Raw genomic sequence first — 27121 nt, 5'->3', positions numbered from 1 at the left:
TTGCTTACATGAAGGATTGTCCCAAGGGGTTGTGAAGAACAACACCCTTGTAATTTCAACTCTAGCATCAGGCTCTTAATTCTGCATTACAACATTTACTGTTGAGTGCTTGCTTAGACTGCAGAATAACTGCTTGTTCCATTAGAAAGTAGGGGCTAGTTGCACTAAAAATGCTCTGAGATAGACAAAAACACTGCTTTGAGTTTTTTTAGTGTTCAGTTAAATATTGCCTCTGTCCTAACTACATTTGTTTCTCAAAACCTGCAAGTGATGTCATTAGTAGAACTCCTTCATTAAAACAAAAACACTATCCTTGACTGTCAAGTAGCTACTTTTCATGCAACAGTGACCCCAGTTTGACAGAAGACCACAACGCACACAGGTCAAACATGTAAGCAAGATTTTTTTTCTTTAAGCCAAATTTCACTGTTGTCTTAAAGGTAAAATTTAGTTTGTTATGCAACTAGCCGTCTGTATATTACACCTTCTCCATTTTGACTTTATTTAGATTTAATTTTTAAAGCATTACGCGTTCTTGTATAAGTCTATTTTTGTATGCATTTGTCATGGGTTTCACATTTGGTGACTGGTTAGCAGTGTGCTGGCCATCTTTGGTTTGTAGAGGAAATCTTAACCATGAACAATCAAAGGGGCTTAAAAGAACTTTTTAAATGCTAGCTTTTTTACTCAAAACTTGTACCTATACTACATCACGCCACATTAAGTAGAAGCACACGTCACAAAATTGCACAGGGATTACAATAGTACATCCAGTCTGCATAAAATTGAATTCCACTACTGACCAGGTCACAAAATGGCTGCACTTTCTAGTCTAAAACTAATTGCATATTGTACACATGTAGGACATTTTTCTTACTTCAGTCACAATAAATGCATGCAAGTCTGGTTTTTGTAACAAATTTTGTAAATTTGCTCATGCTACCTAGTTTCAAGAGAGCCTTTTTTGAACATCTGCAATAACCTCTTGTTAATTAATAGTTCTAGTGCATGCATATGGTGTATACAGGTAAGTAAACATGCAATTCTTTTTCACATTCTAAAACTATGGCAGTTTAGGCCATATTGTGCTGCCTGCATTTAATCTGTAATGCAGTGTGTCTTAAACGTTTCAATCCCGTATTAATAGGTGGCATTACACATAACACCTATATAGCAGCAAAGCTAATACAGCTTGTGATTAAAAATGTTTAAAAATAGCTAATAAATCAGATTATCTTGAGGTATTATTTCTTGCAAGTCAAAATGGAGAGCAAAAAATCAACCCTAATTTTTAGTTTATGTATACACTGAAAATAGCAACAACAATAAAAATAAGCTTTTTGTAGCAGACATATTCCATCTTCACTATTTTGCTACCTTTGGTAAATTACTGGGGCAGATCTTGAAGTTAAAAACCCATGTTTAGAAATAAGTGCACGCTTCACCCACTAAATATAGCAGCAGACTGTGTGCCCCTACGCAAAAACATTCTCATATCTAGTTTTAACTTTACATATAAAAATAACTTGGAGAAAATACAAAAAAACATTTTTTTTTCTTTTTTTTTTTAACATGAAAATATCACAAAAATTAGTAAGCCTGAGATGTAGGGTTTTGGTGAAAAACAAGAGGCTTGTAGTGTTTTGGCTGCTGATAAAAGATGCATGTATTGATAGCTGGGGTGAAAAGCAGAAGAATGCACTTATTTCTTCTGCATGTCAGTATCTTCAAACACAGTAAGCCACATGCACCCTTCTTTCCTTATGGAGATGCTGGTTCACCATGTTTAATTCCAGCGGAAGTGGATCTGACGCGGGCGGTCAGCCCCCTCCTTTACCAATGGCTTATGGAATTCACGTCCTGCACGAGAGTGGATATTTGCCCAACAAAACTCACAGTAATACTGCAGGCAAGTGACATTGGCACAAAAGAAAGGAGCAAACTTCCCACCGCATCGTGCACCCTGGCATTCGTCACACATCTGGTCATCCAACACATATGGCTTTACCTCCACCTGTTGGAGTAAACCAGAAACAGTTCTAGTTAATGCCTATTCCTACTTAAAAGTCGTATGAGGGCATTCGTTTTTTTTTTTTCTGGTTAAAAAAACCCAACCAACCAGAAGTCTAAAGTTGGACATACTAGCGCCTTTATCCAGTTAACCAGTTATTACTCTTTACCAGATACAGATCTATCCATTTAGTAAGAGCAGAACATTTGAAGGCAGATCTTTAGAAGTACATTATGTAATAAATAGCTACATGAGAACCTCTCCTTATCTTATTCTGAAAGGATGCTCTTGGCAAATGATGATATTGAAGTATGTGTAGAAAACAAGAAACAAGCCAAAAGGTCTCTCAATTCATCTCATCAGCTCTCAAATGTACCCCAACATGGCACCTATTTTTATACTGTTTAGCAAAAAATAATTGAACATACAAGAATGCACCCATTTATACATTAACTTTTTAAATATTAAGTGTAAGTCTCTGCACGCACTGTTTCTTTGTGCAAATTAAAAGTACTTTCTGCAGGCTGGAATACAGATCTTCAAGCACTCCTGTTCCCTGCAAATTCACTCCCTGCTTCTAAAATACAGTCAAATTTGGAGCTACAGATGCTTGTCATCTATTACTTTCCCTTTCTGTGGCTTTAGAAATTTGTATTCAATGTATCTCCACAAATATTTTGCAAAGTGGTCTTTTAAAACCTACAGCCTGCTAGAAACACCTGTCTTACACAGTGTCTTTCTCCCAAACTCATCTGACTGCCTGAGTGGAAAAGTGGCAGGAATCCAGTGGTAAATTTGCATTATGTCTTTGTGTAACTGAACTGTTACAGACTGCGATCAGACAGGAAGAACAGCTTCATAATAAAACACAAAATGAGTTCACTCCATCACTAAGGAATGTGCTGTTGTCTTCCACATTTTCCTCACTTTTAAGGATGGTATTTTCTGCCTTTTGTTGGCAAAAAGAGTTATTTCAATTCATACTAAAACTCACTGATGTAAGAGATATTTTTCCGAGATACTATCTCCTGAGAAGATTGCTACATAAAGACATTGACTTTATGTATGATTCACTCAGAGTATGCTTGAAATAATACGAAGTTTAAAATGCTGTTTTATTCCATTCTGTCTCCAGAGGAAAAAAAAACTACACTTACAGCTACCCACTCAGAAGTTTTAAAGCATTATAATCTTCATGTTAGCTTCAGAAGCAGAGGTCATATTAGACATGTCAAATGCATCTGTGTTTGAAATAAGAGTATGCTTCTTCCAGTAATCTACATTCAGTACAAGCCCCACTACTTATTCACTACAACAACCTGCCTTATCACAAATTACAGTCAAACTTTCCAATAAACAGGTACCTTACACAGTGACTGCGTCCGTGGTTCAGAATTACTGAAAGCATGAAGCAGCATATATTTCAAGCTCCAGCGCTTTAATGCACCAAGACTGGTATGAAGATGATTTCAAAGTTATTAGAGAAGCAGTTTGGAGAATGGAAGTATTACATGAAGTGGATACAGACTGCTGGCACATGAAAGTTAACAACATTTTAAGGAATTGTTTGGAGCTGAAAACTCCAAATGAGTTTCAAGGAAATGTTTGGAGCTGAACTTGCATACGTGATAAAACAGGATGAGGAGCACTTTATTGAAGAAAAACATCTGTTAGAGAAACTAAACATATCTGCACATCAAAAGAACTGGAGAAACTGCATAGTACTTAGGTAAGGGAGAAGTTAAGATCACAGCCAATGTTTGCTAAGCAACTGTGACACTAAGATTTCCAATTAAGGCAGGAAAAGGTATGTGCAAAAAAACCCAACTATAAATACTTTTAAACTGAAATTCAGAAGAACAAACAGGTGAACTGCAAAATTTAGCAATATATAAAAACTTTTACACAGACAAAACTGGTTATGAAAAGAATGTGACAGGACAGCAGGCCTGCAGAAACTGGATGTAACTGGTAGAGAAAGGCTACTGCTAAGGTAAGGGGTAGGGAAACAGCCTGCCTTCAAGAGTCACTGAAATATATAATATATAGCTTTATTGTCAGGCATACAGACACATCTCAGATGAAGGCAGTAACGAAGCAGGACTATCTTACTCATTTACAAAAACAATGGTTAACAGATTTACACAAACTGCTCACTCATCTATAAATCAGCAGTAGTACTGATATGAGAGTATTTTCAGAGCCTGAAAGGCATTAGTATAGTATATGAACTCTGTGGAGGAAGAAACCATTTCTGAAAATAGCTTTTTCATACTTTCAGAAACAGCTAAGAGTTAAAGTGTTCCCTAAAAACTGTCCTCTATTACTCCTCAGTAATGCAAATAACTGCATTATATAAATACATCTATATAATTATATAAATAAGGACCAATCATATGGTTTGAGATGATTCAAAAAATAAAGATTAAAACCCCTCTGAAATAAACAAAGATTTCATAAGCCCTCCCCATCAAGAGGTTTACAAAATTATTAAAATACTTAGATTTGGCACTTCTGTATTTTGCAAGTGAAACACTTCAGCAGTAGCACAGTCATAAAAACAAGAAAAATTAATGATAATGAAAAATGCCCAAATTCCAGATTTAAGAGAAAACTTCGAGTAAAAAATAATAAATTTCAAATATTAGAAAAGCAATAGTAAAGAAACAACACAAATTCTAGCAATCAAAAAAAAAAAAGAAACTGAAATTTAGATGATAAAAGACAAAGCCTAGATCTTGCTTTTTCTTCTTTTAATAGTCACTGAAGTAATCATGACTACTGTTTTTACAAATTAATTCTCGTGGATATAACTCAAATATTGTGCTTCTGATATCTAGTATCTGAGGTATATTTTGTGGGGTTTTTTCTTGTCTAAGCTCCAAGAGGCCTGCTGCTCATGCCTGCTGTTTTATACTGGGGACTTACTGCCCATTGTACTTGAAGTACTTTAGTGTTATCAGCAAGTTACATCCCTTCCCTTCAAACAGCAACCAGTCATTTCAGATGGCTGCTTAGAATCCAAAGAGCCCTTAAAATCTCTCATAACCTATCATAAAAATCCCAACAACACAACACACAAGCATACTTGGAAGTGTAGCCTTCAAAGGTAGGTTCACACACCTTTTCTTCTCACAAGATGGTACTGCAAATCTACCATCTACTCCTTTACTGCAAAGGACACTCCCATGCAAAGATGGAGACCAAGATAGAACTCTCTACAGGGTTCATCTCCACATCTCCCACCTCTGAGAGAGAACTAATTTGGATGGGACCTGTCCACCTCCAACTTGAAAGACAGGTCACTTAACAGCCAAATGCGCTACAGATGATTCGTGGAACGGACTAAGCTATACCCATTTAGCATCTCTTTGGGAGTTCTGAAATTCTGGTCGCTACCCCCATTTTGTCCAAATACTCAAATGCAAGATGATTAATAATTTTATTTTCCCTCATACAGTGGGGGGAAGTTTTTGTGTGAGGGCTGGTTTTGTGGTTACGTAATTAGTAAAAAGGTAGAGCTATCAGTAAAAGCCAACTGCAAGTCACAAGGACAGCAATCCCACCAACAACATGCAGCTCTCACACCTGAACTCGAAGCCTGGTTCACCACCCACATTCAGACTCACACATCTGGAAAGGGCCATGTTTGGGGATTTCAGCTCACTAGGCAACTGATATCTGAGAAACAGATGTAAAGCTGTATTACTTTGTCTGTTTGAAAGTAGAGAAGCACACACTACCTCCCTACAAGCAGACTTTTGTTAACTGTAGTACTTTCTTTTTCCTGTGTCTTTGATCTGTAGAGGAGACCGGACCTTGAACTACTTTACTTACCCAACCCTTCTCCCTCTAAGACTTTTTTTTTCTTTAAAAAAAAAGAACTAAAAGAAGAAATAAAAAAAGAGAACATCTATTAATACCAGGGTCTATCTCTGTAGCTCTTGACATCAAAACCAGGGACACTTAAAACTGGCATAATTTCAATGCCAGTTCTCTTTCCTACTCTTGTACTTCTAATTAGGAGTAATGAAGTTGACTAGATTCTTACTAAAAGTTAGTTTTGTTTTAGCTACCAATAAGCATCTGTAGTAGCCAGAAATGTCCATTGGTAAATACTAAGAAGATGCTCTCAAACAGAAATGATGGGACGTTTTGTACTTTAGGTTTTGAACTCGATTGACTTTCTGAAGTGCTGAGCACTGACAATTACGGCTGAAATTAAAGGCAGCTGCAAATATAAACCTAATATGAAGCAAATGAATACTAGAGCTTCCTGTGAATGACAGAGGAATTATCACAGTATTTGGTTTCATTAGAACAAGGAAGAGAGGAAGATTTGCAAGCTCTTTGCTCATAAGCAACAAAACCAGGAACTCCAGAACTGAAAGAACATATGGTCTAACATATGCCCAAGGAACAAACTGATACTCTGGGGAATGCAATTTGCTCGTTTGGGGGCATTCATGGTTTAGCTCTTGGAACTAGTAGTGTTACAGGAATACTAAAGGAAACATGGAACCCTGCATGAGAGCCAGTCATATGCAATGTTACTACACCAAGAAGTTCCTTTATAAATAATCATTCTGATATTTATTTATATGTCTGTGTGACTTACTCGTTTATCAATATCGCCATGCTGAAGTTGAACAAACCGAGCACTGATGGCAGCAATGTAACTCTGCTGATTGGAAAAAGCAACACGTCCAGCACCTTTTGGGTATTTCAGTTCAGGGTCAGTATCAATTCCTGCGTAACAAACTCCACCATAGAGACGGTCCATGATCATAGCCAGTTCCACTATTAAGAAACAAAAGAATGTTCATTTAAACTGTTCTTACTGCACAAATTTAGTAGAACGCTTGTATTTAAAAACACTAGAGAAATTAATTTTAATAACTAATTTTGGAACAGCTGATGTAATAGGAATAACAAGAAACGTAAAAGCATGTTAAACTAAGAAATACTTAGCAGACAGATCCTTCATACAGTGGATACATACATCTAAGGAACAAGGGAATTGTAAGTCCTTGCAGTCCTTGATAACCTGGAATTGAAATTCCAGGGCAGTTTTCTTCAGGGGATTACAGCAGAAGATTTTTGGGCAGGCATGGAATGTAAACTGTATAAAATAGATCCACACACCACAAATTCCTTGGTATATGTTCTCTGGTTGTCTTAATGCTCTATGTCCTACTTGAATTTAAAGATGCAGTTAGCATCTTTTCATCAGTCACACAAAACTTGATTATCTTTACAGTGCTACACTTAACCACAGGTACAGAAGTTAACAGAAACAAAAATCTCCCATTTTATAAATCAAGTATTTTAGTAATCTAGAATACTTTATACTGAATTCAGTCTTGCAATTCATTTAGGTGGAAAATACTTTTCCAGGATTAGTATCCTCTACACTAGGGTACAAAGGTGTCAGCAGTCATTGACGTTCAATAGTTGTTTGAAAAGTCTCCTCTAGTTTTACTGCTTTTATGAAGCCATAGATTCTTACTTCACAATGCCATGAAAGTTTCATTTTCACATACACAGGGCACTTGAAAGCTAAGCATAAGAATACATCCATTAAAGTTTATCAGAGACATTTGCCATAGTAATCTGAAATATTTGGACTGAATTTAAAGAAAAATTAAATTGTGTTGGAAGTTGAGCATGCTGTGTTTACGCTCATTTACTGAATCTGTACTACAGTCAAAAGTATACTTTTAGAAGCAAAATAACAGAAAAACTTTAGTATTGCAGGTCCAAGACAGAAAAAAAATAAAGATTCTTTGTACCCCAAATCTGCACTATTACTTCTTGGTTCTCCTACATCTTCCATCTGAAAGCTCATCTTTCTGCAAGAATAAAATTAATTACAAACTAATAAAATCCAGGAGTCATTCTAATAGGAGAAACAGGATTTGCGTGTTCTGCTTCTACTTCCACGATTCACTTCAACCTATTCACTAGAAGGCCACCATACAATACTGTAAAAGGCTACTGTAGTCAATCTCACAAAGCAGACTGTACAGGTTGTAGACCAAACATTCCTCAACTACAGAAACATTTGATTTTATCTTCATGCACTCCAACAAGAGTCTAGAAAGAGTCCTGCAATCTCATATAGTGTTGTGCCATACAAACTGTGCTAGCTCTTTGAATTTCTTCCTTTTTTCTCTAACCCTACTCCTTCACCACCTGTTTTTTGCCTTGTCCATATTAGGAACCTGATAGCAGTAGAAGAGTAGCTAATGCACAATGATAAGCAGACACAAATAGAGCTCCACATTCTCATAGAGCATGGCAGAGACATTCTCATAGTACTATTGTAAAAACTCTTCCTTGACACAGGTTACACTACAGTTTTGCTAATATGATCAAAATCTTTTCTACACCTTTAGACATGCAACAGTTTCCGGTAAATCTTAATGATGAACAGTGATTTTTGGCAAATGCCAGATGAAAACAGTTACTAGGGAAATGTAATACAACAAGTATTGTACTGTGGTTATTGTAACTATCACGACAATCTTCTATTTTTATATGAATATATCCATAGCTATCCATACATAACAATACAAAAGCATGCATGATTCAAATTATTTCCAATAATCTCCAACTTGTAAAACCAGCCACAGATTACACTCACCAGCTCTTAATGGTCTAGGGACTCCTCCAACAAAAATTGTTTTTCGAGGATCAAGCGGCTGGGAACCATCCATCACAAAGTCACTATCACTTAGATTCCAGGGACGGATCTGAACCTATTAAATTGGGAAAGAAAATGATATGCTACTTTAAGTTTCACTACATCATGGACACATGTTCATTAGCCTATATAAACTGTCAAACATTCATAACCCCATTTGCTTAGCATGTCTAGGTGCTCTGTTTTAATCCTACTAGTTCAAAACACTACAATTTTAAAATCATCCAACTGTTCCAGATGTTAAGCTCTGCCAGCAATAGTTTGCTTTTGATTATATTCGTCATCATTTTAAATGCAGCTTTGGACAGATGGCAGCTACAGCCTGCAGGCCATCTACTGTTTACTTACTGGTTTGTCCTTGATAGTAGGACTGGAAACACATAGATAGAGCTTTCCATCTTCTTCAATGCAGGCGTCAATCAGGGCCTGAACAGAACTCTCTTCTTGGAACAGGAGGAACGCATAACCTAGAAAGAAAGCCAAACCAACTGCTATTTTTTTCCTCTTTATTTTTCTTAGTCATCTTTGCCAGTGACTTCTCCGTACAAATGTGTTTACTCCAAAAGTAAGTCCAACCGATTCTTTGCTATTAGTCAACTTTTTTAGCTATGCACTACCTTGCCATGATCAACAGACCTTCTATCCTTAAAATTTGTCAAAAGAGACTAATAACAAGTAAAAGCAAACATGTCTGCTCTATTGTGTACTGGAAGTCCAGGCTGAACATAATTCATTGGCAGCAAGGGACATTATACAATGAAAATCCGACTTGGCACAAAGGACTTATCTCTATTCTAGAGATTAGATCAAAGTACTTTGTTACGTAAATGACCCAGCAAACCCCCCAAACGCTACAAAAATAGGAATTAAAATGCTTATTTAATGCTAGTCTAAACAAAGTCAGACAAGCAAAGAACTTCACATGTTAGAATACTTTACAGTTACAGCATAATGATATACACAGAATTTTTACTCTATGGGTGCCCAAGCATGCAGTTAGGGTTGTACTCAAAAATACCCCAAACACTTTAAAAGGACCATAATATATTGAGAAGAATGTAACATTACAGACACAAATGCATAACTGACTTCAGATATATCAGAACAAAGTAGGATTTAAAGAAAAAGCTGCTAGGCCTGGACTGCTCTTTCAAATAACTTGTACCTCATCTCTTACCACTCATACCATGGCCATATCACAGCTGCCTACAAGGTATACATGACAGGGTGTTAGCTATTTTGCATTTTTACATAAACCTTTCTTACTTTCCTAACAAATATGTCATAGGGAATCTTTGGCCTTGGACCAAAACATTTCCTTGTGAAGTCCATTTTTTATTGCTGAACAATATTTTTAGTGACAACCTGTTTAACTTAAGCTTAGTTAGTGATTATTTCAATTCAAAATATGTTTTTAATGGGGATATCTTTCAGTATTTATTTCAGAATTTAAAATCCACATATTACCCATGCAAAACCCAATCACCGAATGAGGGCATGTGCAGACTGGTGCAGTGGGACCAGACCCATGTAACTGTCATTACTTGTGTGAAACCAGGCACATACATTCCTGTTCACATTGAGAACTCAGTACAAGAATGACAGGAGTGCAGAACTTGATTAATCAAAGGGACTGCTAAATGCACACGATACCGGCTAAGGGATCAGGCATATAAAGTAAAAATCAGAGCCAGAAGTAAGTAAAATGTTCCGCCAGATGCTGATTTTCCATCAGTTCTCATCCTAAAGCAAATCAAGAGATTTGCCATAGAGATCCTGACATGTGAAGCTGGTCAGCGTCTTCAAATAATCTTGTATGTCTGCAGCTATTAATGTGCTTATATCTGACACCTTGTAAAAAGATAGAAAATTCAAATATAAGAACTTGCTGAAGGAACAATTAGGATTACTGTATCCTACCACACCTGAAATACAAGGAAAGCAGTATCAAAACTGTACATTAATGCTGCTTTCTCAACATTATCTGCAAAATATATAATCATCCCACTTGATTTATAAGCATCAGACAGGCTTGTGTCTGAGTTTAGCTGCAGATAGAGAGAAAGTCAGGATATAGCCTGCACTATCAAATTGGTCTGGCTGTAGTTTAGCTGCAAAGCTCTAGTACTTCAATGATTTACAGTGCATTTTACTTTGCTCCTTAAGTCTAGCCTGGAGGAAAATAACCAGTTCTCTCAGTGAAGAAAACTGGCTAGAGAAGATAATTTACTCAGGTCCCGCATATTATTGCTATGCACACGAGACAGCCAATCCCTTCCAAAGAATGCTAGACTCGCACAGTCTGTATACAAACCACTCTCCATCACTTGCCCTTGACGAGGCCATTTCCTGCACAGATCAATTATACATTAGCCATAGACTTTGCCAAAGAACACCAGTTACACAGGCAACAAGTCTACATTCATTAGCTGGAAAGTGCTTGTTAACGGTAAATTGCACTCTTATCTTTGGCATTTCATTTATACATCATAAATTATGGCTCTTCTTGTTAGTACAGCTACCACATGCCAAAAACTGTATGGCAGAAACTTCATTCTTAGTCCTTTCTGCTTTCTCAATATATGACTTTATTGGATTATTTTCCCCCTCAACATCTGTAACTCATGAACTATCATGGATGTGTAATGTCTGCAAAGCTAGTATAGCGGTGGCAAGTCACATATGCAGGTATGATGAAAAAGATCAAGAGCTTAACTAGTTCTTTTTTGAAGTACAATTATTATGTGTGATAGAAAGTACATCATATTGAAAGATGGAGAGAAGGTAAGGTGAAAAGTAGATGTTTTATTGTACTAGAAAACAGCTTAATTCCCTAGTTTCTTGGGGTTTTGGTGTACCACATCCGTCATTTAACAGCTTCACACCCAACAGCAATACAAGTCTGTTCACAATGGAAAAGCAAAGCTACTGTAATACTTTTCTTTGAAGGAAGCTGCTTCATACCTTTGGGTCATTATGTACACCAACAGTAGCAGGTCATGGTCAGATATTACATGCCAAGAGACAAAGCTTGTATGTTTTGTACGTATCTCACAAGGTGAGAAGTATTAGATGAAACAGTCTTCTAAAAATTTCTTGCTCATGTGCACTTCCTACCAGAACTTATGCCTCCTGTGGGAGACAAAGTTTAGGTAACCCCTGTTAGTGCTTATCACTTGACTAAATTCTCAGCCTAACACTGGAACTATTACTAATACTCCTATTTTCAAAGGCAATCACTGTGGGCGACTTGGATAATACTTATCCTCAGGAAACTACCCCAAACAACAAACAAATCTTTCTGGAGACGATTATTTGCTTTAGAAATGCACTCCCCGATACCTAAAGATACTGCATTGGTTATAGTCATCTGTATCTTGAGCTGACACCTCTCAATGAATCCAGATCAAGATTTTTTTTTAGTTTTTATTTGTAATGTATTGACTCAGCACTGGAAACAGAAAGCCCACCAGATAAGTCTGAAGAGCCTTAGCTGTATTACCAAGCTAAATCTTTTCATTTTTTGTATTTATTATATAAGGAACAAACCAACACAAAAGTGTTCTAGACCAGATTCGCATTGGCAGCTAACATGATTTTCTGAGCAAGGTATAATTTCTTTATTTCATAATAATATGGAAGCTCACCAGAAGGAGAAAGAACACTGCTTCTGCTATGCATATTCTGTGTAGAAATAAGAGAGCAGCTTTAAGTTCTATCAAACCCCAGTTAACTCCAATCACTAGTGGCTTAGAGGAGACAAGAAAATCGGTGTAAGCCAGTATGGCACTGTCCATGACAGTCAGTGAAGCTATTTTGTTTTGGGGGTCATTCCTTCTGCTGTCCTGATAGCTTCCCCACAGACAAGACTAAATGTCCTCAGTGCATTGCATTTTTTGCCCACACAATGCCACATCTTAGCTTAAATCAGAAAGAAGCAGCGTAAACTGCAGGTTAATAAAGACACTGGATCTACATTTGATGGGAATCATTTGTATTTGGGAAATTCACAGAGCATTTCATCTATTCCTCCTTAAAGATATGTCATCATATTAAATTTTGTAAATATAAATTCTTCACTTGTTCACTTTGATGGAGAATTAACTCCAAGATACACTGAAGTGAAAAAATGCAGGCTGACACAACTGTAGCTATCGGCTGAGGCACTCCCGAGTAGTGGTGGAAGCAGGATTCACTTCAAGATGCAACCACCTATTTCCATATTCCTGTAGTGACTATGTTTAGACTTGTAGTGTTGTACAGAGAGCCAGTTAACGTAGTCAGTGGTGACCAAGAGGGATATGGAGGTGTCTAGCACCATTTATCCTCTACAGGACTTTGCCTAACTATCAGCTGATGTTCCAGAATGGTGTGGGGCTTCAATAGGTGCCGCGCTACATTTGTGAGAGCTATATAAATCTTCTAGATATCCTTGGTTTGGGTAAATGAATCAGGCTTAATGTGCTTATGTTACAGTGACCTGAATAGCCCTTTATACTCCACTGACTGTACTGGCCAGACTCCCATTGACTGAAGGATGCTTAGACACTAACTCACACATGAAGACACCTCCAGTACTTGCCTGAATCCAGAGTTCAATCCTACGCAGTGTGATCAAATAAGATGGTAAGAAGCTAAACAGAACTGTTACAGACTTGGGGTTTTGCTTCTTAAACTAGAAACAGAATATTTTCAACATATTTTTTTCTGACAGTTCTAAATTAGCAGTTAAGAATCTTGAATAAATGAAGCTACCACACAATTGCTGTGATAGATGGCAATAGAAATACACAATTAGAAAAGGCTGGGGATTCTGTCCTGTCTAAAGCAGATTATCCTCTGTTTGATATAGACTATAAATAGTACAGAGCACACAAACAACTGGGCACATTTTTAAAGGCCTTCTTTGGATTTGCATATCCTCATGGCTCCATTTCTTTGAGAGCTTCATTATTATAAGAAGGAGCCCTCACCTCAGCAAGTTGCTTTGGACATGTGTATTGTTTCATAAATAAGTATGTTTGCCAGCTACGTAATAGCAGGAATTCTGATAAACAGTGGCAAGTCAGAAAGGAAGGAATTCTCCATTACAGTTGGCAGATCACTTACAGACTTTGTACTTGATCTCAACAGAATAATTTCTTTTCTGCTTCATAACAGAGTTTCCTTGTGAGATTAGTGTCAAGTTTTTTAAATTCCTGTTTTCTTTGGGCCTAATTTTGTGGTGAACCAACACAAAAATGTAATTAGTTAAGAACAAGCAGTTGGTTTTTCTCAGGAGGCAACCAGCCTCGAAGCATCAGGATATGTTTTGCACTTCTTAAAGCAAGGAAATATTTATTTTGAACTTGGCCTTCCCTCAGGACTTTCTGTAAGCGGGGAGCCTGGAAGGAACCACAGCCTGGAAAACTAAGCAGGCTGTATCTCTTCACCCAGAGAAGACTATTATGTAAATCAGTCCAGAACTGGATAATTATGTCTTTGGAAAGTAGTACTATGTCAAATCTCTAATGATACTGAACAAAAATATATACACTGAATTGACTCTATGCAGAGGAACAAATTAGAAACTGGAGATTAAAACTAGGAAAAAAAACCCCAAATCCTCCTTGGGCTAATAGAGTATATATTTATAAATTACTAATTAGTGATAAATGTCAAAACTTTCTTTCTATTTAGGTCATCTTTGCCAGTTTCCAACATCTTATTAAATATATGTATACATGGTTCTTGCCTGTACATGCAAGTAATAAGAAAGACAAATTTAAGAAATTCTTCTACAAAATAATTATGGGCCATATCTGAAAAAAAAAAAAACCCACAAAACCAGCTACAAACACAGTAACATCCAGCAGTTAACAGTAAGCTATGTTTCCAGAAGATCTACAAAGAGAAACCTACACTGTATTTTAAATGTGCCAGGCTACACTACAAGACAATATTGAATAATGTAGTAAACTGAAAATTAGAATAAAGTTTTAAGACTGAAGAACAGTAAATGCTATTAAATTTCAAATAAGGATCAGTTAGTCATGGGAGATCAACTTAACACCTAATTCACAAGTGTTTCTTGAATTAGATCAACAGATGAAGTTTTTCTATCTGTGTTCTCTGCTTTAAGAAGCTCTGCTTACAATGCAGATTTTGTTTTGCTTTGTTTTTTTACTGTGGTAATCATAACTATTCCAACTAGATCAAAAAGGTCTATTAAATGAGGAAGCTTTGAAATATATCCTTAAGATGTTCAGATGCTGAGACAACTATCTCCTTGTAAATGAATGCCAGAATCCATTACTTTGATTTAACAATATATTACATCTTCCCTCTTCCATATATTCACCTCAACCTCTGCAAGATGCATCTTCCTCAAAAAAATTCCTCAAGACTTTCGCTTAGTAATTACAGAGATGCACACCTTAGCATAATCAAGTTTATCTTTACAGTGCTTTGTGTATTTAAAGACCTAACAGCAACACTAGAAATAGTTCACATATCAGTATTTAACCATTTAGCAAAAAATGGTTGGTGCTTCAAATGAAGTTCCCATTCTAAAACTGAAATAAACGTAACACTGATTATCTTGATGAGATCCCCGAATGCATTTTTCTAAATGCTCCTTATAACTTCCTATGAAAATTTTTACCCAAGATTTAGTCTTAAAATTCTGACCAAATGTCAGTTTTGGAAACTGTATAGAAATTAAAATACAGAATTAACAACACATGCAACTATGTAATGCTGATTTAAGGAAAATCAGAATTTATTAGTCCAGTGCTAAACCAGGCACAATGCTAGAACAACAACTCTTAGGTTCTAGACCTAGTATGTAGAGGAACCGTATCTGAACCTTCAGTGAAACTGCAGAATTAACTGTTTACAGGGACTGTAAATTATACCCTTTGGAAAAAGATGAGGCTGTTTCCCAGAGGAAAATTTGCACTCAGTGACAGGTCGAAACATTCCATCTCTCTTACCTTTAGGTGGAAAATAGGATTTGCTTTCTGCTTTGTGAGGCCAGTCTACTACCAAAGGCCCAAATCGTCTGAAGCTAGCAGTGATTTCATCTAAAAACAGATATAAAAGTTGCAATTAAAATAAATGTGAAAAGGTACTATCAGGCAAAGATTAACATTTCATGGAAAAAAAGGAACAAAATTTCCAACTTAGATGAACAAAACAGACTACAAGACATACTGCATAAATATTAATGCTTTGGAAGTTATTTCTGGTGATTTTAAGCTTATGTTTATTTCTTATTGCTTATTAACAGGAGTATTTGAGAAACATATGGAAAACTAAAGGCTGTGGTGAAAACTGATGTGGTAGCACTTTAAATTCAGAATCTGGTTTGAATGCAATCAAAACAACTTACTTTTTAATGATGTACAGTGTAGGTGGATACTCATATACTAACTACCATCACAATTAGCACACTAGCAGTTTTCATCAGATACCATGCACAGATCAAGCACAGAAACTTAAAACTGCCTATTCAGAGGTTCTTCTAGATAACTATTAATCCTTCTGTTACAAGACCTACTATGACGCCCTGCATAACTTTGTGAGTGAGGTCCTTCTATCCCAGCCTCTCCTTCCTGCCATTGACTGTAAGAACCTTGGCCATGAGGAAAGAACATTAAATCACCCTAAACTCTACAAGAGCAGTAACTCATCAGACACAGATACGCTCCATTTCTTTCAGTCCCATCTTGCCATCAGCACATAAACAGAGAGGAGAGAAACAAAATATGTTTCCATGTGTCTTTGTTTAGCACGTGTATTAAAGGGAACAGTGTATATTTGAATTAGAAGCTAAAATGCATCAAAAAAAGCTGAAGTATATTAAAATAAATCCCTCAGTACATTGCAGTGGAGCATCACAATGAAGATGGTCTTTTCCAACATAATTGATTCTATAAAACCAAAAATATGGTCTTTCCATGTCTGAAAGTTAATTAACCACAGTCACCTTATTTGGCTTGCAAGGTACTCTAGGATTACAGTGTAAAGGGTTTTCTGTTTACATTACAAAGCTAGCATGTAACTTATATTTATCTGCACAGGAGAAACCTAATATTAAATGGCACAATTACTTCAAATCAGCACTACTGTACAAAGCAAATCCTACTGCATCACGTAACAACGCACTTCTGTAGTACATTCTATGTTCAATGCATCACAGTGCTCTGCCACTTGACCTGCCTCTGCCTTAGTTTCTCTATTTATGAACAGGAATAATATTACCTTTTCTAAATGACTCCTGAGATCCTCAGGTAACAGCAAAACAGAATTTGAAATTCAATTAAGAATATAAGTTCTCTATGAATCAAGCAGGCACAGACAGAGGAAACTATGAAGGGCTAAGATGTATTTGGAAAGGAATATACAAGGTAAGGAGGAGCACAAATTCCAGGCACCCCATGCAACTCTACAGTCTGCAAGTGCAGAACCAGGGACAACTGAGTCATCTCAAAACCAGAACAGATGGATGACATCAAATGATATTAAGCTCAACAGATCTATCGACTCTCAAAAATGTACATATAGTTGTAGCCTATTGCACCATGTTATTTTGCTTGATGGATTGTTTCTACATCATTTACATTTTCCAACATCTCTCTCCCTGTCCTTCCAAACTTAAGTTTGCTTAGTTTTCAGGCAGCTCACCTTCATCAATGTCTGGTGGAAGACCTCCAACAAACACCTTCCGAGAAAAACGCTCAATTCGTTCTCCATTCTGATGGGCTGAATAGCAGGTAGGTGAATTCAACACTCCAACTTGGTCACTGTGCCCATCATCCAGCAAACCATCATCTATTGGGAAGAGGGAAGAACGGCCTTAAAAAAGAAAAGATAATAATAGACATTAACATAGTTTGCGGCAGTACATGGTTATGCAATTTTACAGAATTGGGGAGTAGCAGTCTGGAAAGTAAAAATGAAAACACCAAGATGTTAGAAAAGTACACATTAGTTTAAAGAAAAAATAATAAAATCAAAAATGTATTAAAAAAGGAAATTCATGATTGCAAGCTGACATCTCTGGAAGCATAATACTTCATACTACATTATACTGTAGCTATTCTGCTGCACCCAGTAGGAAAGTAATCATTGTTTTTTTTTTTAAATAAAGGGTCTTATTTAGGAAGAGATCATATTAAGGGTCGCTTAGGTCAGTTTCATTAGCCTGCCTCTGGTTTAGCTTCAAGATGAACTGATAACTTCCATCACCTAGAAGACTACTGCATGCCTAAAAATCTTACATTTTTATTGAATAGAGGGAAGCAAGAATAACAGGTACAGAGTAAGTAGTTTCAAACAGGCATGTTTTCTCTTTTAAAAGGTATTTGATGCTGGTAATGTAAGAACAGAATTAATTTCTAAGAAAGCAAAAAATTTTAATAAAGGTGCAAAATGCAACACTTGAAAAATAAGTCACAAAGCCAATTTATCCTTCTCACTCTTGAATTTACCACAGTTTTGGAGGGAAGCCTTATAGTGGTTCCTAACGTGAAATAATCTGAATTAAGAGTACAGCTACCTTGAAAAGCAACAGTAAACCCTTAAAAGTTCACAGCATAGCTCTGCAAATGCAAACTGATCAAAACAGATGTATAGGTGGCAGGGGGGGAGTGAAAACATGACATTTCCCCCTTATTTAATATTTACAGATTTTAGAGAATGCCAAAATGAAAGTAACTTGGAAGGCCATGATACCCATCTTAGCTCATTCAATCTTTCACTGCATTAGATAAGCAACATAAAGATTAATGAGAATTTTAAATTCAGAAGTCAGTCTTTGAACTGCAAAAAGCCCCCAAAACACATTTCAGTGAAGCTAAATAAATACCCCAAATCACCACTGCTTCTGAAGAGTCGTAGTTCCTGTTTCTCACTCAATTTTGAAAACAAGTATTAATTCAATTGCTTTTTTAAAAACAACAAACAAAACCAAAAAACAACCTAGCACACTTCTGGGAAGCAAGTTCATTTTCCATCTCAAATAGCCAACTTCTTACGGATTCACCCACTGCAAATCTATAAGCAGTAGCAATAGGTTCCAGACACATGTATAAAGAATAATGATGCCTAATAAAATGGAGTCCAGTAACACTGGAGCCATCTGACATTAAGAGTGCTTCAGTACTTTATTTGTGAGCCATACTGCAGCCTCTAACTTTTATCCCATTTCAGGGGAATACTACCAGGAAAGCCCCGTAGAAACACCTGCAGACATTATGCTGATCAGCTAGGGTGAGAGCAGTATAAAACCCATTCACTTCCAGAAGACCACCTGAGAATCGAGTGCTTAAAGACAAGGCTAGAGGACAGCAAACATCATGACCAATGACCTATGTTGTGGTGATGCCTAATGACCATGATTTGACATCTAAATCCATAAAAAAAATATAGTACATCAAAAATACCAAATGAAAATGCAAGATGATAAAGAACAACCAAACACATTAAACTATAGTGAGAATCACAAAATAAAAATCAGGACCGCAGGACTATAACAAAGACTATAATTAGTGCATCTTTATGGTGTCATTTCACATTTATGTCTTAAGTAGGCATCGATGGAGAGGAGTACAGCAAATGCAGAAGGCTGTAGCAGGCTACTCCTTTCCATTAACAATGATGATAGACCATGTCATATTTAGACATACAAGAAGCAAAATCATGCTATGAAGACTGAGGCAGCTGAGTAATGTGGATATGAGTTTCAGTTATGAAGGCTAGCAAGAATGATCATACCTTAAAGATGCATATGAAGAAGTGATTAGATTTGGTTACACAATCACGAAAGGGGGATATAATAATGAATTTCTGAATTACTGATGTGAATGATGGAAAAGATGCAGCTGTTATCACAGTGACAGTGAAAAAAAGTGGCTAAAGGAAAAAATAAGACTCAAATTGTGGGAACTCACAGGAAAATGCACAAGTGTAACGTTTAAGAATTTTCCCTAATATATGAGTTATTCTTAACACCTTAAATCTAAACCAACTGTAATTTAGCTGGGTTACCTTTATAAAAAGCATAGATCTGGTCTTTACCTCTACAAGTCTCTATACTGTAGGAAAAAAGAAGCTTCAGTGACTTAAAAACATGCCAATTTTAATAAACTTGTTGGCATTAGAATATTGCCACAAAAGCATTGAAGTGTGGTTTGGTTTTCCTTCCCCCCCCCCTCTTAGTTTTTGTTCTATGTGGTTAAGAATGCAATTTATACTTAAGGACAGTATCTCTTTGGACCATGAAAATTAAGTTTTCCTGTTTCTCTAAAAGTACTGCTTAGGACAATTCAAATTTAAAATATTCAGAAGTATATAGGTGGGAAAGAGAAAAGAGTAATCCCTCAGAATAATTCATTTTTTACCCCTCAGACCAATGTTAAAATCTAAGAAGAATGACAGTCTAAGGTTGTCTTCCCAGTACAAATTAAATGATCAGAACATGTTCTGAAGTGATACCAGAGAGATCAATCTTGCTTTAATGTGGGTAACAGTTTGCCAAAAGCACTGTAGCTCCTCAGAGAGCTAAGATGACATAAAGGACAATGGATTAACACATTTAGAGTAACATGCTCCATATGACTCCTTAATACTCTCTTCTCCCTCTTCTTTACTTTTTAAATGTCTCTTAGATGAAGAGAGCAAAAAGGTTATTTGCTAGGGTTTCACATTTTCCCAGTGACTGTGAATTAAAAAGATAAAGCCTTTTTAAACACTTGCTCCTTTTTGTTTTATGACAGTCAAAAGAAATAAGCAGAATCTGCCAGGAATCATCAAAACACTGCTACATACATCAACCATGGATCTAGATAAACATTCCTCTCTATTCAGGGCTATCAAGCAATCAGTTACAAACCAATGCAGCGATCAAGAAAGCCAAAGTTAGCTGTATTTTGTGCATGAACTGGAAGCTGTTAAAGATCTTGATGGTTTGCTTCACACTTTACATCTTTGTAACAACCACAGGTCACATTCTCATATAATTACATCAGCATGGTCAGTGAGCATGTAATGGCTAATAATATGAAAATCTGTTTACTGTTTCTAAGAGCTGTCTACTAGATTTCTTGCTTGGTTCATAAAAGGCTTTAAAGTTTTTACTCTGTACACTGTAATTGCAACAGAAGCAAAAGAAAATTAGTTAGAACAACTAGCAAACTGTATACTTTTAAAGGGGGCAATGGCTGCAAGCAGTAGCCATTAGCATGAACTGAATTACGATTAGAGCTACAGTGTTTTAACCAATGAAGGGATTTGTAATTCAACTCTAAAGAGAGATCAATGATCACAGCAGCCCAGACTGCACCCCTCCTCCCTTCACACCTTCCACGTTCCCCAAACTAAGACAACATGCAGATAAAGCATTTATAATCAATCTGGATTAATCATAATAATCAGTGACATCTCAATCAGAATTAATTGTACTGTAACAAGCAGAAGTGAATTACCTCGTCTTCGCCCATAACTCCTCGCTGCATGCAAACAAAGGACAAATCGTAAAATGTCAAATAACTGTATCATGCCCACATATTAAAATACAAAGAACTATGTGGGTAAGTGTTAAAATCTGCATTGGTACTTGCTACTGGTAACTGTAGATGAGAATACATCGAACTAAAGTCTCACTTAAATACCATACTGTTTTACTACTACACTGATGTTAGTATCAGCTGGGAGGAATATACTTAAAAATATTCCAATGTGTCTTTATACTTGATCTTAACTTCACATTAACTATGGATCCGTAAGTTGTAATAACTTTGTAATTCAACCTCACAAATACTATACATATATATATATATATCTTACACAAGTGTGTAAATGACACACAGGGTAATGAAATTGTAAAAAGGAAAATATTACTTTAAAAAGCATGTAGCAAGCATTAAATTAATAATCACAGCAACATCCTGGTTCATGGAACAGCTTGTACAGTCCTTTACAGTGACAATACAAATGCTATAAGCCGTGACCTTCCTTTTTCATGAAAAGACCTAGGAGAAAATTAACCGCAAGGTTTTGTTTGAAACAAAGGACTCCTTGTGGTAGCAAACAAAATCGGGGCACAAGTCACAAGAAATACCACTGTAGCAAAAACACTGCACAAAGGCAAAGCAACCATTTCTGACAGACTGCAAGTAAATCCAAGATTTTCCTAACTTTTGAGTTTTGCAAGATTCTTAAAGAGATCATGCTTATAGCTACAGCTCAGAAGACCATAGTGATTGCTTCTCTGCCTGAAGGCTACGAAACTATAAATAGGCAGATTACTAATACAAAAACTATTAAGCTGTGTGTAATTTCTTATTACATTTCCACAAAGTATTTTCTATTCCTGTTTCACAGACTTTGTATCCAAGAAACATTACTTTAATCCTTACAGCTTTGTGGTTAACTATCAAAATAGAAAATATTACTATAAACCATAAAGTTATAGCAACACATATGAACAAAGATTGCTGTGTCTTGGCATTATTGTTCTGATTTTACTAGGACTCCATAGATAAATCCCTCCCAAAAACCAACTTCTGGGACATGGAAATACACATAGCCTCATATGTTCAGTGATTCATAAATGTCACCCACGGTTCAGTTCTCATATTTTAGCAGTTTTCAGTAAGTACATTGTTTTTTTGTTATCTTGATCCCTTCCTACTAGTAATGCAGTGGATTGCTTACAGAGTACTGAGAAACTCATTTTTCCCTCCGTTAAAGCTGTTATTTATTTACACAAGTCATCATATCCCTACACAACTTGCATTGAAGTCCCTTGCAGATTTGTCTTGTTTCATTTGTAAGAATTACTATTGATAAGAACAGTCTTTGGCTTCTTTTCAGATCCTCAAAATTTCTGCTAGCAAGGCAAATCAGAAAAGCCCACTTTCTGAAAGAGACCCGGGTATCTAACCAAGTGGAAACATGTACATTCAAATTTACCACATCAAAACACAACCCACAGAACATAGCATGCTCTTCTGTGATTCCTTCTCACATTAGTTGTACAGAAAGACTAATGCTGTGCTTCAGGCTTTTTTTCCTCTGTAGTCAGGCACTCACAAGACATGCAGTTCTAGGTCAGTGTTGCAGCACGTACAAATCTTTTCCATCTCTTGGCTAAAGTGACTCCCACACAGCACCACTAAACCCTCACCTAACCCCCGTACGTTTTTTTTTCCTTCCACAAATAAATCTAGAGTAACCAGGGAAAATTCAAGTGCATCACATCCATAGCAATGACTGCAATGCCATGTTCTTTCAAAGAGCAATACACAAATGCATCTTCTGGCACAAGCTATTTTTCTTCTGCCTACAAAACCAGCTCAGCTATTTTCTTACATTTTCATAGTTAAGACAAGCTGATATGCACAAAAGTATTTTGTTACAGAACACCTGTTTTTCTTTGTGCATTTAAAAATAAACTATGGTTATTTTTAAGAAGAAATACAAAAGGGTCATTAAAATACTAACCCTCCCCCCCAGTGCAATTAATCCTAAAAGTGTAGCTGCTGCAGTATTTGATGTATATATAGAAATTATAGCAATATACAAAAGTTATCTGTGTTTTCTTTGCTTCAGCAAAATGAAGGAATTAGAGAAAACAGGAAAATATCTGTACTTGATGTCACATTATTTACTCTACTTGTATGGCTAACCCACTTCCCTGATATTTGTCTGTCTTGGTCAATTAGACTGCAAATTAGCTTAGGCATTTTCTGCCATTTAGTGTCCAGAAAAATGAGAATGAATAATGCCATTCTTTGACAATCTGTAGGCACTGCTACAATAAACATGATCATTAATGGCTGGTTTTGTAAAACTCGTTATGTCTTCCTATTTATATCCAGATTTTAAGACCACAGTGGTTATATTATAGGTAAGTTGTTTTAACAACAGTAAGTATAAAGTCTTACTGTTACTAAAAATATGATGTTAAGCAAACATCCCATCTTCATAGAATGTAAGTATTCTAATCTCTCCACATTACATGTATATAAACTTCCTTTCAAAGGCCAGATACTACTTGTGGAAACAATTTCACTGAATGAAAATGAACTGTAAGCAATGGGATAACTATTTCTGAAGATATTAATACAGAAATATTTCTCATTGAATCTAAAGTAACGTGCACGTTTTACACCTTTCAGAGTACATATGCCTACAGAGCATATGTTCTGTATAAAGATACATCTTCTATACATTTAATTATAGGTTTAGCTATACATGTAATTTATATATATATTTAATATACAAATCTCATAATTAGGGCATTTTTCAATAAATAACTGCAGGTGAGATAGCCCTTTGGGGAGGGCCAAACACTGTAGGCAAATAATTCATTCACAACATCAAAAAAAAAGGAGAGAGAAAACTTCTTCCTTCCTGAATGTGTTTAAAAAATAAGTCAGACAGTAATACTTTTTGTATCTTAGTCTGGAAAGCTGGACATCTTAATTAGCCCCAAACTCTAAAAGTTTTCAAATGAGTGAGGAAGTACAAGAAATACACTTTTATTCTAGAAAATATAAATTCAGCAACACACAAAATGTATTATGATGCCCAATAAAAATGAAGTCAAGTAACACTGGAACCATCTCACATTGACATTCCCTTACAGTTAAGGCCTTCTGTTTCGATTAGTATGGAACCCTGAAGGCTTAAACTTGTCAAAAGAAAAACAAAACCATACCCCCCCTTTCTGCAATTTAAATCTGCTCAGAGATAAAAGTGAGTCAGAAGTAAATACACTTTTTGTGCGTGTTTAACATCAAGCCAATGTAACTTTGCACATTACATGAGCAATGCTGTTGCACGGATAGTAAATATATATATAATTTCTATTTTATTCAGACATGTGTGTCAAATCTGTATATATTTAAGTAATTAAACTGAATTGATTGAGCTAAATTAAAAATAGAATATTTTGTAACAGGAAGAACTGCTAGGCAAGCTTCTTGAACTTAGGGTGAACTATGAATTTTATGACAGAAAGTTAGATAAAACACTATTTGTCACCAACATTCCAGATTTAATAATCAAATGGTGACAGTGAAATAATGAAGCCTTTTTCATTAATATTTATTTGTCATTTCAAGAAATCCATAAACAATTATGGAAATAATTTCCCAAGAGTATAGACTAAAGGAGGTAGGTACCTAACTCCCATTTATTCTATTGGATTTTGGTGCCTAAATTCTATTAAGATTTCTTTACAAATCACATCTTTATAGATTTCAAGGCTGAAAGAGATTGTTATCACCTTTCAAGTTTGGTATGCCTAGCAGACCACAGAAACTCATTTAGCAATTCCAGTATAAGAAGTTTAGTAACTTCTGTTTGAAATAAACCACTTTATTTCTCAAAGCACAGCCAGCTATAGCATCTTTGAGATGGAAAGCCTAATGCTCCCTTGCTAAACTAATCAAATGGTGAATTATGATTTCAATAACCATTTAAAAAATTCAGTGCATTAATACTATAAAAGGAAAGAAACCCTATAACAGAGAAAAAGGAACCTACACCCCAACAAATAGGACTCTTGCATTATTACTTCCTACAGAAAGGTTCTCTCTAAGTCAACAAAGGTACTTAGGTAAACCCATTCTTAAGTATCTTTTTTGACTTTTGAGAGAGAAGAGTCATTAAAAATGTACTGCTTTTCCTTTACAGTTCGAGCTGAAACAGATGTATAATTATCGTATATGTAATTTCTTAAAACACATAAATCAGATTTTTTTGTCCATTTCATTAATTTAAATAATGAAAACTGTAAAAACTAATATTAGGTACAGTTCAGTAAGTATACTTTAAATGAGCTGGAAAAAAAACCACTACAATTTAAGAAGAGGAAAAACTAGCTAAAAATAAATTTTATCTAGAAGTGTTTAGTCTTAAAAGGGTTGAGGAATTCCAGCACGGCTCATACCAAAACCTTACTGGGATCCAGAGACACCTGTCCACTAAAATTAAGCAAACTAAAATGCAGTGAGGGTCATCATCTAGTGTTAAGTATTACTGCACACAAAGATGGGCCCAGGATCATTAAAATCATTGGTGATTTTGTGATGGTCTGGTGTTCCAGTTCCTCCTTGTAGCAACTACACCACTTACTCAGAAACCAAGGGACAAATGTTGAGCCTCTGGATTACCAACTCTCCCCTTCCCTGTTTCTCCCTCCAAGGCACCAATTACAGCAATACAGGGAAATGTTAGTTTGAATGCACTTAAGCAGAGAAGTAAACTGAAGTCTACAACTTCAGCAGCAAGCGTTCAATTTCCATTACTTTAATTCTCATTACTGCACATTTGGAGGAAGCCCCTCAGTTCTTGCTGAGAAAGGGAGGTCGTGCCGAGTCTGAGCAGCTGGAGCTTCCAGAAGCTGTTTCCAGTGCTCCTGTTCTTGAGCTGTAGGGAGCTGCAGTTCAGACGCTCCAGCTTGAGATAGCTCTGAACAGCGTATGAGATTGGACTGGACTGCACTGACGGGTGTATCAGCTCTCCAGGTATACGGTAGATAACATAGGTGTCTAAACCAAGGCTCTGAATCGAACTATACAGGGCACATCTTGAAATTAGGTGCTGCAGCACCTGTTTCAGACACTCAAATTGTTATTTTTATCTCACCTATTGATGGTTGGAAATAATACTGCAGCTTTTAAAAGGACAGCAGTCACATTAAGTGTTAACTTCCAAACTACAATAGAACCCCCACCAACATTAATAACAAGATATTCTGCAGTGCATGTACTAGCTCTGTAATAAGGTTTTCAGGATAGACTGGTGCCACTGAGATACATTTTTCCCCATGTCTGTGATAATAACAAACCCGTTTTCCTACCTATTCCATAGAGTAGCAATGTTTCCTACATGCTCTTTTAACACATAAGAAAGAAAAGCTCACCATTTTAGGTATTAAATGAATTAAAATGAATTTCATGCACTGGAATATTTCAGATGCTTGTAAGATTGTTTAACTTCTATTACCTTCCCAACTAACAGTTTATTATAAATTGGCAGATAACAACAATTGCACGTATACCACCTGAAGAAAACAGCTTGCAGAACAGGTCTTACAGTTGCAGTTAAATGCAAAAAATTAAAGGTTGTAAAAATCAAGCATGTTGATATTCAACGTATAGGAATGAGGATTACGGCCTGCATGGGCTAAACGCTAATTTTATTTCAATAGCTAAGTAGCCAGTTTCAAATTTCAAGATACCCCATTATCTTAAAGAACTATTCAATACTAAAGGACCTAATTCTTGAAATGCCTGTTGTGCAGTATTTTCCATTACTGGGTTTAAAGTTAAACCTGAATTTCTTTAAAGCTTTCTTACTGTTGTACAAGGGAAATTAGATATTTATGTTTTATGCCCATTTGCACAACT

The 27121-nt window shown here is 36.1% G+C and overlaps 1 protein-coding gene across 3 annotated transcripts in view; it reads right to left on the bottom strand.

Annotated features, from left to right (window-relative positions):
* The window catches only part of CPEB2 (cytoplasmic polyadenylation element binding protein 2), a 52861-nt gene that overhangs the window by 1967 nt on the left and 23773 nt on the right, over positions 1 to 27121 (bottom strand). For 2 of the 3 annotated variants that reach the window (XM_061379789.1, XM_061379790.1), the window contains 6 exons: positions 17385 to 17555; positions 15692 to 15781; positions 9066 to 9184; positions 8658 to 8772; positions 6630 to 6811; positions 1 to 2014 (listed from right to left, as the gene is read on the bottom strand). The exon at positions 1 to 2014 is cut by the window's left edge and continues 1967 nt beyond it. In XM_061379789.1, coding sequence (XP_061235773.1) covers positions 1787 to 2014; positions 6630 to 6811; positions 8658 to 8772; positions 9066 to 9184; positions 15692 to 15781; positions 17385 to 17555 — 905 coding nt within the window. In that variant the 3' untranslated portion in view covers positions 1 to 1786. Of the gene's footprint in view, positions 2015 to 6629; positions 6812 to 8657; positions 8773 to 9065; positions 9185 to 15691; positions 15782 to 17384; positions 17556 to 21184; positions 21209 to 27121 lie in introns of all 3 variants that reach the window. The other variant, XM_061379788.1, reaches the window with a different exon arrangement.

This window comes from Neopsephotus bourkii, unplaced genomic scaffold (genome assembly GCF_033783945.1).
Source record: "Neopsephotus bourkii isolate Nb327-2 ecotype Australia unplaced genomic scaffold, CSIRO-AGI_Nbou_v1 NB_1780, whole genome shotgun sequence".
In the NCBI taxonomy this organism is placed as follows: Eukaryota; Metazoa; Chordata; class Aves; order Psittaciformes; family Psittacidae; genus Neopsephotus; species Neopsephotus bourkii.
Note: the sequence above shows the minus strand (reverse complement) of the source record. Positions and strands in the feature narration are given on the sequence as shown.